Source organism: Fusarium venenatum (genome assembly GCF_020744135.1).
Source record: "Fusarium venenatum strain MPI-CAGE-CH-0201 chromosome Unknown EDB82scaffold_3, whole genome shotgun sequence".
Lineage (NCBI taxonomy): Eukaryota > Fungi > Ascomycota > Sordariomycetes > Hypocreales > Nectriaceae > Fusarium > Fusarium venenatum.
This window is the reverse complement of record NW_027072131.1, coordinates 6,829,105-6,843,399: the sequence shown is the minus strand read 5'-3', so window position 1 is coordinate 6,843,399 and position 14,295 is coordinate 6,829,105. Positions and strand designations below refer to the sequence as shown.

The following is a 14,295-nucleotide window of genomic DNA, read 5'->3' as shown; positions in this document are numbered from 1 at the left end:
GAGTTTTTGTATATAAAAATTACGTTATACCCCATCAACCGCGGCTCGCTTTGTGTTTGCTAGATGCGGCTCGCTTCGGGCCAATTTGACTTTTTCCACTATTCGATATCCAGTTGCCTCTATCGGATTAGCAGCTGATCAGTGCTTTGATACGAGATGAAGCCGAAATACTTTGATAGACAATAAAATAGCTAATAAAGAATTGTCAGGTTATTCTTGGAAAGTGGCGCGTTTTCTCACGTGCTCCAGTTTCACTGTATTGGACTATTCATGGAAAGGGAAGCTCTGAATATCTTGGTTGCATGCTCTGTATTTGGTAGCTTACATATCTGTTGATATTTTGAATGTAGCCCCCAATGAACGTCATATCAATGAGTTGGTATCAGTACTTGGAACGGGCGCCTTGGGTTTAGCGAGGTAAGCACTCCAACCCTCAGATGGTTCTCTCTTTCATGTTTCGGCCATTTAAACGCCATGTGATGAATATCTTGGTCAACTAAGAATAAGGCTTCGTCGAGTAGAACCTTGCTAGCAATGTCTCCCTGGAGACAGACTGAGGTTGTAGGATTGTCTGTGGTTAAGACGTCCTGAATCATGGCAATTTTTGCATAGGCTCGACGCCTACGCTTAATTTGTTCGGCGGGTGAAGTGTCCCTTAAATATAACAAATCTCCTCTATCACCTATGCGAACGTTCATGGAAGCGTTCTCCTTGTGTATGGTCATCTCCATATTGGCCAAGTTCTGCTGGCTTGGAGAGGTAAGGTCCTGACACTCGCTAGTCTCCACAACCGCAATAGACAACTTTTGAGGTGCAGCGAATAACACCGAAAAAGGTAAAGTTAGTGCTAACGAAAGGCTGCAAGTAGACCTGTTATGGCTTAAGAGATGCACTCCTCCTGTTAGAACCCTCTTCAACACAATCGTTAGTGGTGATATGCCACTCTTGCCATCCTGTTGTCGTGTAATCGGGGAGCTCATCAAATCCAAGTATACAGCTTTCTCCTCCAAGTTTCGGGTGAGAGATGTCTTCTTCACTGATCCAAGTTCCTTTCTCAAGCCTTTGATCAACTGGGGTAGATTTTGCTTCAAGTACTTCATGAAAATTTGTACGTGAAGTTTCGTCATAATATTGAAGTCTAGCCCTGGAATTAGATGCATAAGTTTTACGAATCTCGTCAGACTTGTCCAGTAGTCTTCAGGGTCTCGCTTCACGACGGGTTGCTTGTGTCCGGGCCACAGCATTTTGATCGAACGCAGCAAATGTCGGTAGATAGTCAAGGCTGGCTTTTTTTGAGCCCTCGGTTGTTGCCGGACTTTCACACGGCGACCAGGCGAAGCAAGTACAGCGCGCTGGACTACGTTTCTGATGTCCAGTCACTTAGAGGTGATGAGAGTACGGACTAAGATAATGGGCGTGTCGTGTAAAGAAAGAAAACAGACAATGTGTGTCAAAACATATTGACGATGCCCTGGTCTCATCACCGTGGAGAGACATGTATGGACGTGGAAGTAACATGGCTGGATGAGTTGAGATGATCTACTAGAGTAGGGCCCAAAGCCAGCTAGCCGAAAGGAGCCAAGATGATCCCAGTCTTGACTGACTTCTCTTCTTTTTGTGCCGGATTTCTTGGGAAGAGAGAGTGTTTCACCGTCCGATGGGTGCGTGTATCTAAAAAATCAACAAGAGGCAAAAACATTCTGCCTTTATTCTGTAGCCATCCTAACCCAGACTCCCTTCTCCCGATAGGTAATGTAGAGATGCTGTAAGGACCCACTTATGTCTGTTGCCTAGACGCAGTGTGCCTAAATAATCTTGGGGCTCACTTCGGCAACTGTACCTTCCTTCACACATTCACGCTCTCCATAAAGCTTAACGATCTAAAAATGCCTGACGATCCTTCTGGCCGTCCGTTGAGACAGTTAGCTGACATGGTTGTCAGATACAACGGATGGCTGACGAACGAGATCAACAACCTGGTCGAATCCAACAACCTGGCCCACCAGGATCAGCAGATCAAGCAAATCATGGCCAAACTATGTCACAACATGGTGCGATTCAACGACTACCATTTGATATTTAATGCCGCTGAAGGTTTGAAATTTGATATCTGGTCCAATTTTTTGACAACCACCAAGACTTTGATGAAGCTCCCGCATCCGCAGAGAGACTTCATAACTGCCCGGATGCTCCTTTATCTGGGATTCCAATTTCACCAAGCGCATGATGAAAAGTTGTATCGCACCGCAAAAGAAGCAGAAGAGACTGCTCTGTCGAATTTTTGCATTGAGCTGGATGATGCACTGCTCGAACCTCTACGAAACACATGGAAATCCAGCAACAACTATGAAGATTTCAAATGGGTCTTTGTCGACGATAGGATTCATCTGGCACATGATGAGATAGTCATGAACGAGAGTGACCTGAAAATTGCACAAGCTCTATCGCCCTCCGAACGTACTCAGATTTCGAAACAGGACGGTACAAAATTCCACTATTACAAAGAGGCATTCGATATCAACAAGGCCAACCCTACACTCTTTGAAGGTCTTATGCCGAGATGGGATTGCGGCGAAGAAAACACAGATGGGTTCTTCTGGACTACTAGGAGTTCTGACGGACCAATTCGACTAGAAATCACCTATGAGATTGAAACTTTCGGAAGAGAAAATAATGAGAAGACTATCTCTATGTTTCGTCGATCCAGGCAATTCTGTCTCGATGCACGGCAAATTTCTGAGGGCAAGACGCGCAAACAAGCACACATCATACTCGACGAGATTGCCATACACTACAAACTCCCCCGGGAGATACAGGGTCATATCCTAGAATACCTCCCGTACCGTGAGCCATTCCCATACCTTCAGAAACTCGATCTAGCAGCAGCCTACACTCCATTTCCTATCGCAAGCGGGCATTATTGTGCAGACTGCAAGATGTTACCAGGGCGCCCATCATCAAGACGGACATGTCCAGGCCGTAGCATGTGGATATGGAACCTACCACTCCGCCGTTTTAACGTGTTCCATACTGACCAATATCTGTGTTGGGCGCTGTGTGCTCATGGCGCTGAGTGTGCAGGTCATCACGACGGCCACGATCGAGAATGGATTGTTGAACGAGGTCCCAATCTAAGCCTGTTCATAGAGAAGGAGATATCAAAATTGAACGATGAGTTTATATCCTTGGACCAGGTTGGACTAGGTCCCGTTCGGAAGATTCGTCTCGACACAAAAGAAGAAGACACGGCTCGACAACAGCGACTTGCCTCATGTAACGGAATATACCGGGACTCAGGCGATGATTGGAAAATGACGGGTGGCCTTAGTGGACTGGTAGATTCGATGCTTCATGGCAGAGTGTTGATCGGTGCCTGGGCTCACAATGGTACAGATGAGGGGGGAACTGACCAAGAGCCCGCCCAATGGGCACTCGGCCGTAGTCTGAAGGATCAAGAAAGTGCCCAAGAGGCAACCAGAGATCTGCATGCGTGGCCTGGACGCTGCGAGTGGTGTTAAAGACCTAACAGAAACTAAACAGCCTAATAGAAGGCGTAAGATAGCCTAAATTGACTAATGCGCTGTTTATTTTTTTTCAAGCAAACCAAGCGACGATTGAATCTACGTCTTGGATGTGTGTGATTTTGGCCATGACCATCAAAGGGCTCTTGTGGTCGAGAGACCGTTCTGTGCCTCTATCTACCTCTGACCTCTTTATGTATTATATACAAGCTTTTAAGGGGTAATAGATTAATAGGTAATTAGACTGCTATGATAATGCTAGATCTGCTGATTGACTGTTATTAGGCTGTTCTTTGCGAAATCTGCTGTCTATTAAGATCGATCCTTCCTAAGAGAGTGTATTTATTTTGTCGAAAATCACCTCTGCTCCAGACCCACCCCCCTTACCCGGGTATGTAGTTGGTTAGTTGGTAGGTTTTAGGGTACGAAAATAAACAACCTAAGAGCATGGCCTAAATGGCATAAACTGACCTACTAATTTCGTTTCCTTATGCTTCCAGCGACCACTTTTTTTCTGATATGGACCCAACCCGAGGACAAGACAAGCCACAATCCACCAGTGGAAACAACATCAGGCTTATTTCCAAGGGATCTCGTTGCTCCACTGACCCTCCAGTGCTAGCAAGCCCATGAAATGACGATGCGCGGATTAATAACAGTGATATTAACAACGAGTCAAGACAAGCAGAGTTCGCAAAGAAAACGAATGGGTATTGTAGAATAAGCAGTAGGTAGACTAGTTGATTGTAATGAATTATATATCTTCATCTACAAACATGGCAGCAATAAAATAAGAAGTGGACCTCCCTCCTCATGTAATATCCATCTTCAGTAAGTGAGTGTGTGTGTGTGTGTGTGACAGTCTAGACTAGTACCTGACTAGCAAAGCAGCATTAAGAAAACGCCTCCACAATGATCGTATAGAACAGAAGGAATAAAAAACGCCGAGCCTATGGTTAAAAGCAAAGCTAACGGGACAGTGCAGATAGCCTAGCGATAGTGGGAAAGTGTGTAGGGGGACAAAAAAGAAGTGTCCATGGTGTGCTGTTTGTTTACAATAATTCGCGTCGCCACGGGATAATTATTTCGCTGTTTAGAAAGACAACACTTCCATGATGTCGCCCATCGGGCTCTCTTCCCTTTGTGGTCTGCCAAAGACCAGGGGTGCAAGCGAATCAACGCCAGAGTCTTCCGCTTCGATGCTTAGAGTAGAACTGCTGGATATCGACCTTGATGGGGAGATGGTCTTGTGCGAGGTTGAAGGTGGTGCAGGCGACAGGTAGGCTGAGAGTAAAGCGTCCAAATCTGGGCCGTTCGCGAGTGAAGGCAGCACAGGCCGACTGATTCGTCGGTAGTGTCGTGTCGCAGGTGGCAAACCAGTCTGGGGACGCTGTATTGGTGCCGAGGCAGATCTCTTGCTCGGTGAGCGCGTAAACAATCGAGGCAGCTTATTAAAGCTCTTGCGAATAGAAGACGATCTCGTAGGTTCTGCTGTTGTCGTCGTGGTCGTCGTTGGTGTAGTCTTTGCTCTTGTCATAGAGCTCGGGTGTTCGAAAAACTCGATACCGTGAGAGACAGGAACATTGCTCGAGACGGTATTGTTAAAATCCTCCAGTAAAGAGTGAATCTGGGTATCGTCGAGGCCATCCACCAGCTCAAACAGCTGGTCTACCGACCCGCGGTGGTGAAGGTGTTGATTATAGGTAGCGTCGTCGACTGCCATGTTCGCGCCTCTCTCTCACATAGAGAGAATCCGATCAGTGGGGGAGGAAAAAGGAACGATTGGTCAAAGCCCAGTTTTAGAAAAGAGAGTTGGCGGCTGCAGAAGTTTAAGGAGTCGAGATGAGACGAATCGGTCGGGGCGGGTCCCCTTCAAGAAAGAGAGAGAGAACGAGGTTCAAGATTGAAGATGGGGGAGCAATTGGCAGGGATGTTTCAGACGAAATTAAACAAGCCATGGCTTTTCCCTGCAATTGGTTAGTCCCCATTTCAAGGGGAATTAGGCGAGCCTCACTCAAGTTTGATGGGCCAGGCAAATGCTGTGACAATATTGACGTTGTTTTCGTAAATCATTGCATTAACAAGACGTTTATGTCACGGTTGTTGGTTGTTCCTAGTAGTGATGTTCGTTTTCTGGAATGCGATCCTTCAGGAGACCAGTCCTCAAACCACATGATCGACACCCACGATAATCATCAATCAATCCCTAAGCATAAGATATTCAGGGTCTTTTTGAACTAGTTTTCAACTAAATAAATTGATGCAAATTAGCATTGGGTGCATTGGCAGAAATGAAGTCACTGCTTTGAGCCCCATCTTGTTCAAATAGCCGCCTCGCGCTTATACTGCAGACTTAGTGTATAAGGCGACCCCGAATTCTCACAATGCATTGATAATTGATGTTAGTCTCAACAATGCTCATTCAGTGACTTCTAATAATATCTTGAGCTTCATTGTTCACATTTTGAATTGCGTTAAGCCACGCAGTTAGCGCATGTCCAACGTCTCCCTACCTAATGCTAAGACCGCCCTTGGGCACCACCATGAGACCCTTAATGATGCCTGAAGCGTCAGCTCTACAGTTAGGCTGGTAGAAGAAGAGAGAAGAAAATTCTAATCAATACAGCACACGAGTCTAAGTTGCGCCACCATTGGTCGTTCTGTCGTGCAACCCTTCCCAAGCCTAAGCTTAAGCCAAACCTGTCAAGACGCTGCCCTGTGGCGTAGTACAGCTATCAAACGACAACTCCACAAACGGCCGCAAGATCCAGGCCAATTTCAACCTCAAACAAGCTTCATCACTAACCTGCAGAGTAAAGTTATGGGTAGAGATACAGTGGCCATGCCATCACAATCTCGAATCAACGAGCCTTGCTTGTTTCTAGAAGCGAAAGTCAAGTCTCTTTGGAATGTTTGTATTGTCCAGCTAGTGGGTGTGAATCAACCTGCCATTGGGGGGGAACATCGTCGTAGGCATTTGTTCTTCGAAAATCTTCTTACGGCCTACAATGACACTGAAAATATTCTTCTATATACTTCAGATGTGTCTACCTGAGTTGAGTATGAATCAGCTACTTCACAAAGAATCATAACTTCAGATCACCATCTCACCCGGGCTTTTCGAACTTCATATGTTTGTGCATCGTGCCTCAAAGCCGGCGAGAGCCTCAGAACCATGCGAGAACGATCTCTGGGTATCTGAATCATGAAGTTTTACGCAGAAAAAGCATTTGATGCGAGGGATATGATGTTAGACGAAAAATAAAGCTTAACTATTACCCTTTCTAAAGGACATAAGGTTAACATAACCTTGGACATATTAGTTCTGTATCTAATCTAACAGAGTATCTAAGACCGAGAATCAACACAGTATTGGACTGGTTATAATTCCATTCCAAAAGCTACCCAAATGTCTTAACTGGAGAACTGGTGAATCTTTTATTCAAACAACTCCGCAATCAACGCATGCACCTCCTTTCCAGGGTGATATGAGTCAAAGAAGACATGCTTCTCTGGATCACTACACAAGTGCCTCGGTACACCCTCACTTGTATAAACACCAATAAGACACGCTGTGGGTGGATTCACATACTTCTCCTCGAAGCCATAAGCTTCCGGATCCGAAGCGATGTCATTGAACAAGCCGCCTACGTCGATCACAGCTGTCTGAACATAGGCAGAATACGCGGCAGCGATGTTCTTGAGGCCTTGGGTCAGATCGCTGCTGTATACCTCAACGCTGGGAATGTCGTAGTCGGGGGAGTTGTACGTTGCTGGAAAGGCTGTGGCTTTGAGATAGTTGGCGAGGATGATCTTTTTTGCGCCTAGTTTCTGGTCAGTAGTGGTATCTGAGAGTAAGAAACAACCTAGGCAACCATACCGGCATGATATAACCTATCAATATTCTCGTTGATCAGGCTCGTAACCTGCGATCCGGTAATGCTCGTGTTGAACAGGATATCATTGGCGCCAATCCAATGAACGAAGACATCGTCAGTCCTCGGCTTATCCCACGATAAGAACGACAAGATTTGTTCTGCGGCTGAAGGAACAGGAATGGTTGACTGAGCGCCTGTGCCTCCAGCGACAAAGTCGTTGTTTGCCGTTGCTCCGCCCGTCGCAAGATTAATCAGCTCAAGACCAAGGTCTTTGGCCACTAGATCGTTCCATTTGAGCCCATTTCTGGGATATATCAGTGCATATGTCTTCAATTGGAAGGGTCATACATACGAAAATGAGTGCCTGTAATAAGCCGGATCCACCGGCCATGTCCCATTGCTGACTATCCAAGAGCCATTCCCATTATCGCTGAAGCTGTCCCCGAAAACGATGAGGCGCGGGACTTTGGTAATAACATAATCGGAAACGGGAAGTGCATGCACCAAAGAACTGGCACAGAGGCCTATTAACCAAGAACTCAACATTTTGGATAAGAAGGGTGAAGGTGGTGAATTACGGTGAAGGGATGAAAGTTATGAGATGTAACCTCGGTAAATAAGCCACCACGCCTGTGTTATGTCTTACAGCCATGTAAACATCGTCAATTGTGCCACAGCATCACTTTGGAGGAATCAGTTATTACTATTCGTCTGTTTGTCCGTCGGTCTGATGCGTCACAATTCTAATGGTACAAAAATAGGCACTCTAAGAACTATTGTTTAAGTAACATAAACTGGCCTACTAATTTCGTCTCTTATGCTTCTGGCGGCCAGCTTTTCTAATACCGATGTCTCAAAAACTGCAAACATTAAGGCACAATGACATTAAAGAAACACCAATTGAACAGCTTCATGATCATTGCTTTAACTTTTTACATCATATTTTTACATAACAATCCCAGCATACACCTAATATACAAAGTCTTGTCCCTCGCCTCTTACAGTGCAACCCTCATGCTACCCATACCCAAAGTCATCACCATGCTTTTCTATAAATCTGTCTTCCAATTAGAAGATGATTATGATCACAGGCTCTCTCTCATGAGCCCGACGTAAAAAGAAAATTACAAGACATTAATTAGTGGAGATGTGCTTGCACCTCGCTCATCACTTTCGTGCTTAGGCCTTCTTCTCGGGTGGGTTGTTGCCGCCGAACCAGCCTCCGAAAGAGCCCATCATGCTGTTCATGGCCTCCTTCTGGGCAGCCTCCATCATGGCAGCTTCTTCCTTGAGCCACTTCTCTCCGTTCTCGCGGATCTGCTTCTCGAGCTCCATGTAGTTTCTCTGACCACGCTCACGGGCAACGTCCTGCAACATCTTGCCTTGCGCGAAAGCCTCGGCGGGGTTCTGCTCGCCATCGGGAGACACCATCATGTTCATGTTACTGGGGTTGAGACCGAGCATGTTACCCAGAGCACCAACACCAGAGCCGTGTTTGTGCTTGTGAGCGAGTTGCTTGGCCTGGAACTCCTTGCGGGCAATAGCCTCACGGCGGGCGAACTCGCTGGGGATGTCCTTGCCGTCGAAAGACTTGATCACCTTGCGGACGTCGGCGTACTGCATGGTGTGGATGTACTCAAGGAAGGGAATGAGGTTGACAAGGTTCTTGTCATTTCGGTCACCCTTCCAAGGGTCAAGAATAATGGCGTTTTCGGGCTGGTTGCGGACATGCTTGGCCTTGGTGTCGATAATAATCACCTTGGACAGGTCACGGTTAAGATAGGAGAGGTCCTGAATTGTTAGCGCAAGCAGAATAATGGTCGAGAGAGGTTCTTACCTTGACGATCTCTCCATCCTCAAACTTGGTAGCCTCTCGGTAGAGAGGCCACAAGATCAAGCGGAAAGGGTCCAATTTCCTCATGACAGGCTCACCAGTAGCATAAGGGGTGGAAGTAAAGAGAACCAGCTCGTAATACTGGCTCAGGTATCGAATAAAGTAATCCACACCAGGTCGCTTGGCGATTCTCCAACCATGCTCGCGAGTCCACTCGCTGTGGATGAGGAGGTCGTCCAAGCTCAGGCAGAGGGTATAAGGGCGCTCGAAAGTAGGGTCGGGATCGGGCAGGAGCTTCTCGAAAGCAGGCTCCTGGTAGTAAGTAACGGACTCGGTCATACGGGCCTTGGCACGCTTCCACCACAATCCAGGACCAGGACCATTGGGAATATCAGAGTGACGCTCAGCCTCGATGGCATCCTCCCAGTTGCGGCCCGTATATAGAAGACTCAGTGTACCACCGGCAGCAGTCGCAGTAAGCATAAATCTTGTCCACCACTTGCGGTTTCGCTCAGAAGTAGAGACATATTCCGAACGGTCCCGCTCGCCACCTTTGGACTCAGCCTCCTTCATTTCTTGCAGAGCCTGCTGCTCCTTCTTCTTATCGCCTCCCATCTCCTCAAAAAGTGTTGAGGGGATACCCTGTGTCAAGTCGGGAAGCTTGTGGAAAGGTATTTGCTCCCCCTCTTTGGGAGCCTCGGGCGATTGCTCGCTAGCCTTGTTAACGTCATTCTCGGCGGGCTTCTCTGGTGTCTTGGCGGCCTCAGTATCGTTTTGCGCCTGCGAAGGCTTCTGTTTCGAATCTTTGGGTGGTTGACCGGATGAACGCTTGGAGTATGATCGGAGCCATGGCGAGGCAAAGTGAGGAGCAGTAGCGGGAATCGCTCGGAGAGAGGGAGATGCGACGGGCTGTGACAGACGAGCTGTCATCAAGCCCAAGCGGGAAGCCTGGGCTACTCTAGACAACATTTCGAAAAATAGGAGGTTCTGTCGCTAGGACTGGAGCGATTTTCGAGGTTTGAGGGTGGTGGATTGAAGGGTCAAACTTCAATGGCCTAGGGTACAGACGTAAAGCTTGACGAAGTTGGTCTAATGCTCCGCCATAACCACAGCATCGCGCAGTCGGCTGTGGAAAAAAAATCGCACGGTTCTGCAAGCCAAAGTGGAGCTTTCTGACGCTTTGTCACCGCAGATTAGCCGTGCACTGTCAATGTCGTCATATCGTTATCACGAACTATCACGTGAACTCTCTCCGATCACGCCCCGATGGCCCCTCGCCCCCCCTCATGGCATCCAGTTAAAATCCCTTGAGATTAAAGGCAGTGCTCGAATAACATCAAGATTCAATAGCAAGCGATGTATTGTCATCCAACGTCTGGTCCTCAAACATAAACGTGACTTCTTTTCGAGAGCATTCTTCTAACGCTTCCTGAACGATAGATAACTTTTCCATACTTTGCCACAGTTCAATAAATCCCGGCGATTATTCCGATTAGCTACCCGACACTAACAATGGATATCGCCCGCGCCGCCTTCTAAAGCGGATTCTTCTCAATCGACACCGACCTACATACCATGATACACCTCATGACAAGCCTCACTCCAGAAGATTGAACCAGCAATCAAGGCGATCAATTATCTGTCCTTAATCATCATCACCTAGCAGCGATTCATGCATCCACGATCCACCTTATCTTGAACAGAAATTGCCCTCTTCGCCACCTCGAATCCTTCATCCTCACCACAACTTACATTCATCATGGCACGACGGTCTAGCAAAAGCTCAGCCTCTCGGCCAGCGGGTTCTATACGCATTGTGATGCCTTCATCTAGCAAAGCGCTTCCCGCGAAGGCTGCACCCGAATCAGCCGTTACCGAAGAGGACGTGAACAAACTCAACATTGCCGACCTTACTTTAGACGTACCTCTCATTCCCTTTAAAACGAAGCGTCGAGTTCCTAAAAACCCGTTCCATTTCCTCTCTTTACCCGCCGAAGTACGCATTCAGATCTATACATACTTCTACGATGATGTTCCTACACTTCTAGATCTCGGACCTGGCAATTACAAGCGTGTACACAAGAAGCTTGGTCTTATGCGAGTCTGCAAACAGGTACATGATGAAGCTACGTTCGCCTTCTACAGCACACGAACTTTTCGTCTATTTCCTACCTATCCTGGCAAATACTTCAAAAGTAAGAAGCCTCTGTTGGCAAGGTTAAAGCCACAGCAGCGACGATGCGTTACATCTCTCGAGTTGCGCCTTGGCCCTGGATGGAATGCGCCACCTCGTGGATGGGTTGTTAACCCAGCGCTTGGTCTCTCGGAATGCGTAGATGTTGAGCGCCTCAATGTCTTTGTCGAGTGCGACCCTAGTGACAATATCTTCCAAGGATGGCGCCGATCAGAGGGTTTCTATGAGGGTTTCAGTCGGAACCTTCTCACTGATGTATTGGAGGCATTGCCTTCCCTTCAGGTTGTTCAGTTCGATGGTTGGACTAGCGTCAAGAAATCCGGAGACATGATGCAAGGTCTCATGGACATTGTCGAGCAACAAGGCCTCGGCATTGAATGGGGTCCTGAAAGAGGATGGACTGACGCCGATGACGATGAGGTAGAAGGGGCTGAGCCGGTGGGTTATCCTGAAGGATTCCCCCACCCTGGATATGAAGCGCATGGTCTATTGGCTTTGGCCTAGTGTTGTACAGCCTGAGCTTATTTTTCTTGGTTCTGATGAATTTTACGACGAGCACGTTTTCTTTTATATACAATAATGCAGTATATGGCTACTATAATCTAGCTATATCCATGCAGTGAAACTATATCAAGTTCAATGCTATCCCAACCCGTGGTATTGTCCATCTCTATGCTTCGTGAAGTCAAAACAAGTTACTGAGCCCCAAGCATCGCGAGCGCGTTCCGCAGTTCTTTGACTGCAGTAGGTACATCCTCAAAGTTCAACGCCGATATCGCCCACTTGGCGTGCTTCTGAGCCTGGTTGATGTCTTTCTGGTCTGTCGAGTACTTTTCTGGAGCAGGTGCAGATGTGGGGGTCATTGATGGAGGTGAAGGAGCCGGGGACTTTCCAGGGTGTGAAGAGGCAAGATGTGGCATCATCGGTCTGATGGGCTCGACAGCGGGAGGTCCTTGGGGTTCGGAAACCGATCCCTTTCCAGGAGGAGCGGAAGCAAGATGGGGCAGCCATGGCCTTGCGGCTGCTGCGGCATTTAGAGGATTCGAATGATCAATTGGTGCCTTGCCAGGATATGAAGGGTTGACACTGGATGGAGGGGGTCCCCTTGGAGGGACTGGTCCATTTCCAATGGCTGAAGAAGTGAGGTGAGGCAAAAAGGGTCTTGCGTTTGCAGCAGCTTCAATGGGAGATGGTGTTTCAACAACTGGTGCCTTAGGGTGTGATGTAGCAAGGTGAGGTAGGAATGGTCTGGCAGCCGCAGCAGCAGAAAGTGGTGCTGGTGATTCCATGCCTGGGGGCTTTCCGGGGTGTGACGAATTGAGATGAGGCATCATAGGTCTTGCAAGAGCATCGTGGTGGTCGGATATCTCCGTGGATGAGGGGGCATCAGTTGAAGGCTGTGTTGCTGGCTGTGCTGGAGACTCTGCTGCGGGAGAAACATCAGGTGGTGGACCGACTGGTGGACGACCAAGTTCACCACCCGGGGTAGAGCTTGTGCTCATGGGTGACGGGACAAAAGGCTCTGGTGCCTGCCCCTCCGGTTCAGCTTGGGGTGGGAAATAACTAGGGTCAGCTGGGTCTTTTGATGGCGCCTCTATAGGTGTGACAACTTTGGGCGACTCTCCACCGTCTGGTGCATCCTCTACTGTAGCTCTCTGACCTCCCGTCAAGAGTTGAACCTCGGGGTCAGATGGGTCCAAGCCAACACTGGGTTCGGGCTCTGGCGCTCTAGGATTTGTTTCATTGGGGTCTTTGCCCTCGCGAATTGCCTTGAGAATTCGAGCAGCGTTCCACTTTGCGAACTTGATCTTCTTCACAACCTCGGGATCAGGCTCGCCCCATTCGCGGGTAAGATCGAAGAAGGTTGCAGCAGCATCGAATGTGTCGGCGGTTTGTCTAGAATATGTCAATTTCGCATGTTTGGGCATGGTATCGACACCATGACGTACCTCGTCACTTTATCAGCTCGCAGGGCACGCTCGGCGCGATCAAACGTCTGCTGGGCGAACTGCTCAACGTAGGCTTGTCCAGTAGCATTGTCGATAATCGCTTCATCGTCAGCGCGCTCCGTCTTTGTTGTCTCGAGGCGCTCGATCAGGGTCTTTGTGAACTCAAAAGCTTCGTCGTCTGAGTTGTGTAGGCCCTTGCCTACGATCTGGTTGACAGCATGGTATTCGCCTGCAGTCAAAGGTTTTAGCAACTGTATAGACTATGTCGTGATTATGTGGTTGGGTGGTTGCCTACACCAATATGCGAGGGCCGGTTTGATGGTTCTGAGCTGGTTCGCGCGGTTGATGAAGCGGCTCACTTCGGGGATTTTGAGCCCGGCTGGTAGTGGCTCGGCCATAATGTGCGGTATTTTGACGGGTTTGACAGGTTTGACAGTTTCTCGGAAATGGCTCAGATTCGAAACGAGGGATAATTCTTTAAAAGTCGGGCACTAAACTGGAATGACGCAAGTTGAATGTCAACTCCAAGTTGTTTTGGAGATCCTTACCCCACCTTCATCTCGATCTCCTCATTCTCTTGACTTCTCTAGTGGGTAACAGAAAAAATAGCATTTTAATTCTTAGTATATAAAAATAAGCAGTCTAAGAGTGATCATCTAAAAGGCATAAAGTGGTCCACTAATTTCGTCTGTTAAACTTGCAGCGGTCAGTTTTTCTGGTACCCTGGGGCTTCTGCCTTCGCGTTGACGTAACGGTTTTAGTGGTTCGCTTGCATAGCCACATATTTCCCCGGATTCGGTCAGCTCACGCCACTTGTGGCACAAGCTGAATCTGGAACCGTCGAATCAAAGGACCCAGCTTCACTTTCCCTTGTCTGATCACCGTGGCTTTTTCTCCGAAGATGCCACTTTGTTCTTGA

The 14,295-nt window shown here is 47.9% G+C and overlaps 7 protein-coding genes across 7 annotated transcripts; 2 read left to right on the top strand and 5 right to left on the bottom strand.

The window, feature by feature from the left end:
• Window positions 1-297: 297 nt before the first annotated feature.
• On the bottom strand, window positions 298-1,697 carry EDB82DRAFT_509703 (uncharacterized protein). The gene has a single exon (XM_065608822.1). The coding sequence runs from the start codon at window positions 1,242-1,244 to the stop codon at window positions 369-371; it is 876 nt and encodes a 291-aa protein (XP_065464224.1). The 5' UTR covers window positions 1,245-1,697; the 3' UTR covers window positions 298-368.
• A 122-nt stretch (window positions 1,698-1,819) lies between these two features.
• EDB82DRAFT_509702 (uncharacterized protein) lies at window positions 1,820-3,598 on the top strand. The gene has a single exon (XM_025728767.2). The coding sequence runs from the start codon at window positions 1,887-1,889 to the stop codon at window positions 3,516-3,518; it is 1,632 nt and encodes a 543-aa protein (XP_025583101.1). The 5' UTR covers window positions 1,820-1,886; the 3' UTR covers window positions 3,519-3,598.
• A 630-nt stretch (window positions 3,599-4,228) lies between these two features.
• On the bottom strand, window positions 4,229-5,435 carry EDB82DRAFT_509701 (uncharacterized protein). The gene has a single exon (XM_025728765.2). The coding sequence runs from the start codon at window positions 5,242-5,244 to the stop codon at window positions 4,615-4,617; it is 630 nt and encodes a 209-aa protein (XP_025583100.1). The 5' UTR covers window positions 5,245-5,435; the 3' UTR covers window positions 4,229-4,614.
• Window positions 5,436-6,771: 1,336 nt separating this feature from the next.
• EDB82DRAFT_509699 (GDSL lipase/esterase) lies at window positions 6,772-7,994 on the bottom strand. The gene is made up of 3 exons (XM_025728764.2): window positions 7,752-7,994; window positions 7,402-7,703; window positions 6,772-7,345 (listed from the first exon to the last, which is right to left on the bottom strand). Exons 1-3 carry the CDS (start codon window positions 7,943-7,945, stop codon window positions 6,960-6,962), a joined length of 882 nt encoding a protein of 293 aa, XP_025583099.1. The 5' UTR covers window positions 7,946-7,994; the 3' UTR covers window positions 6,772-6,959.
• A 324-nt stretch (window positions 7,995-8,318) lies between these two features.
• On the bottom strand, window positions 8,319-10,350 carry EDB82DRAFT_509696 (mitochondrial import inner membrane translocase subunit TIM50). The gene is made up of 2 exons (XM_025728763.2): window positions 9,237-10,350; window positions 8,319-9,190 (listed from the first exon to the last, which is right to left on the bottom strand). Exons 1-2 carry the CDS (start codon window positions 10,200-10,202, stop codon window positions 8,579-8,581), a joined length of 1,578 nt encoding a protein of 525 aa, XP_025583098.1. The 5' UTR covers window positions 10,203-10,350; the 3' UTR covers window positions 8,319-8,578.
• A 195-nt stretch (window positions 10,351-10,545) lies between these two features.
• EDB82DRAFT_509695 (uncharacterized protein) lies at window positions 10,546-12,026 on the top strand. Its single transcript, XM_025728762.2, has one exon. It carries the CDS (start codon window positions 10,993-10,995, stop codon window positions 11,929-11,931), a length of 939 nt encoding a protein of 312 aa, XP_025583097.1. The 5' UTR covers window positions 10,546-10,992; the 3' UTR covers window positions 11,932-12,026.
• On the bottom strand, window positions 12,027-14,025 carry EDB82DRAFT_509694 (Vta1 like-domain-containing protein). Its single transcript, XM_025728761.2, has 3 exons — window positions 13,672-14,025; window positions 13,377-13,605; window positions 12,027-13,323 (listed from the first exon to the last, which is right to left on the bottom strand). Exons 1-3 carry the CDS (start codon window positions 13,772-13,774, stop codon window positions 12,123-12,125), a joined length of 1,533 nt encoding a protein of 510 aa, XP_025583096.1. The 5' UTR covers window positions 13,775-14,025; the 3' UTR covers window positions 12,027-12,122.
• Between the last annotated feature and the right edge of the window lie 270 nt (window positions 14,026-14,295).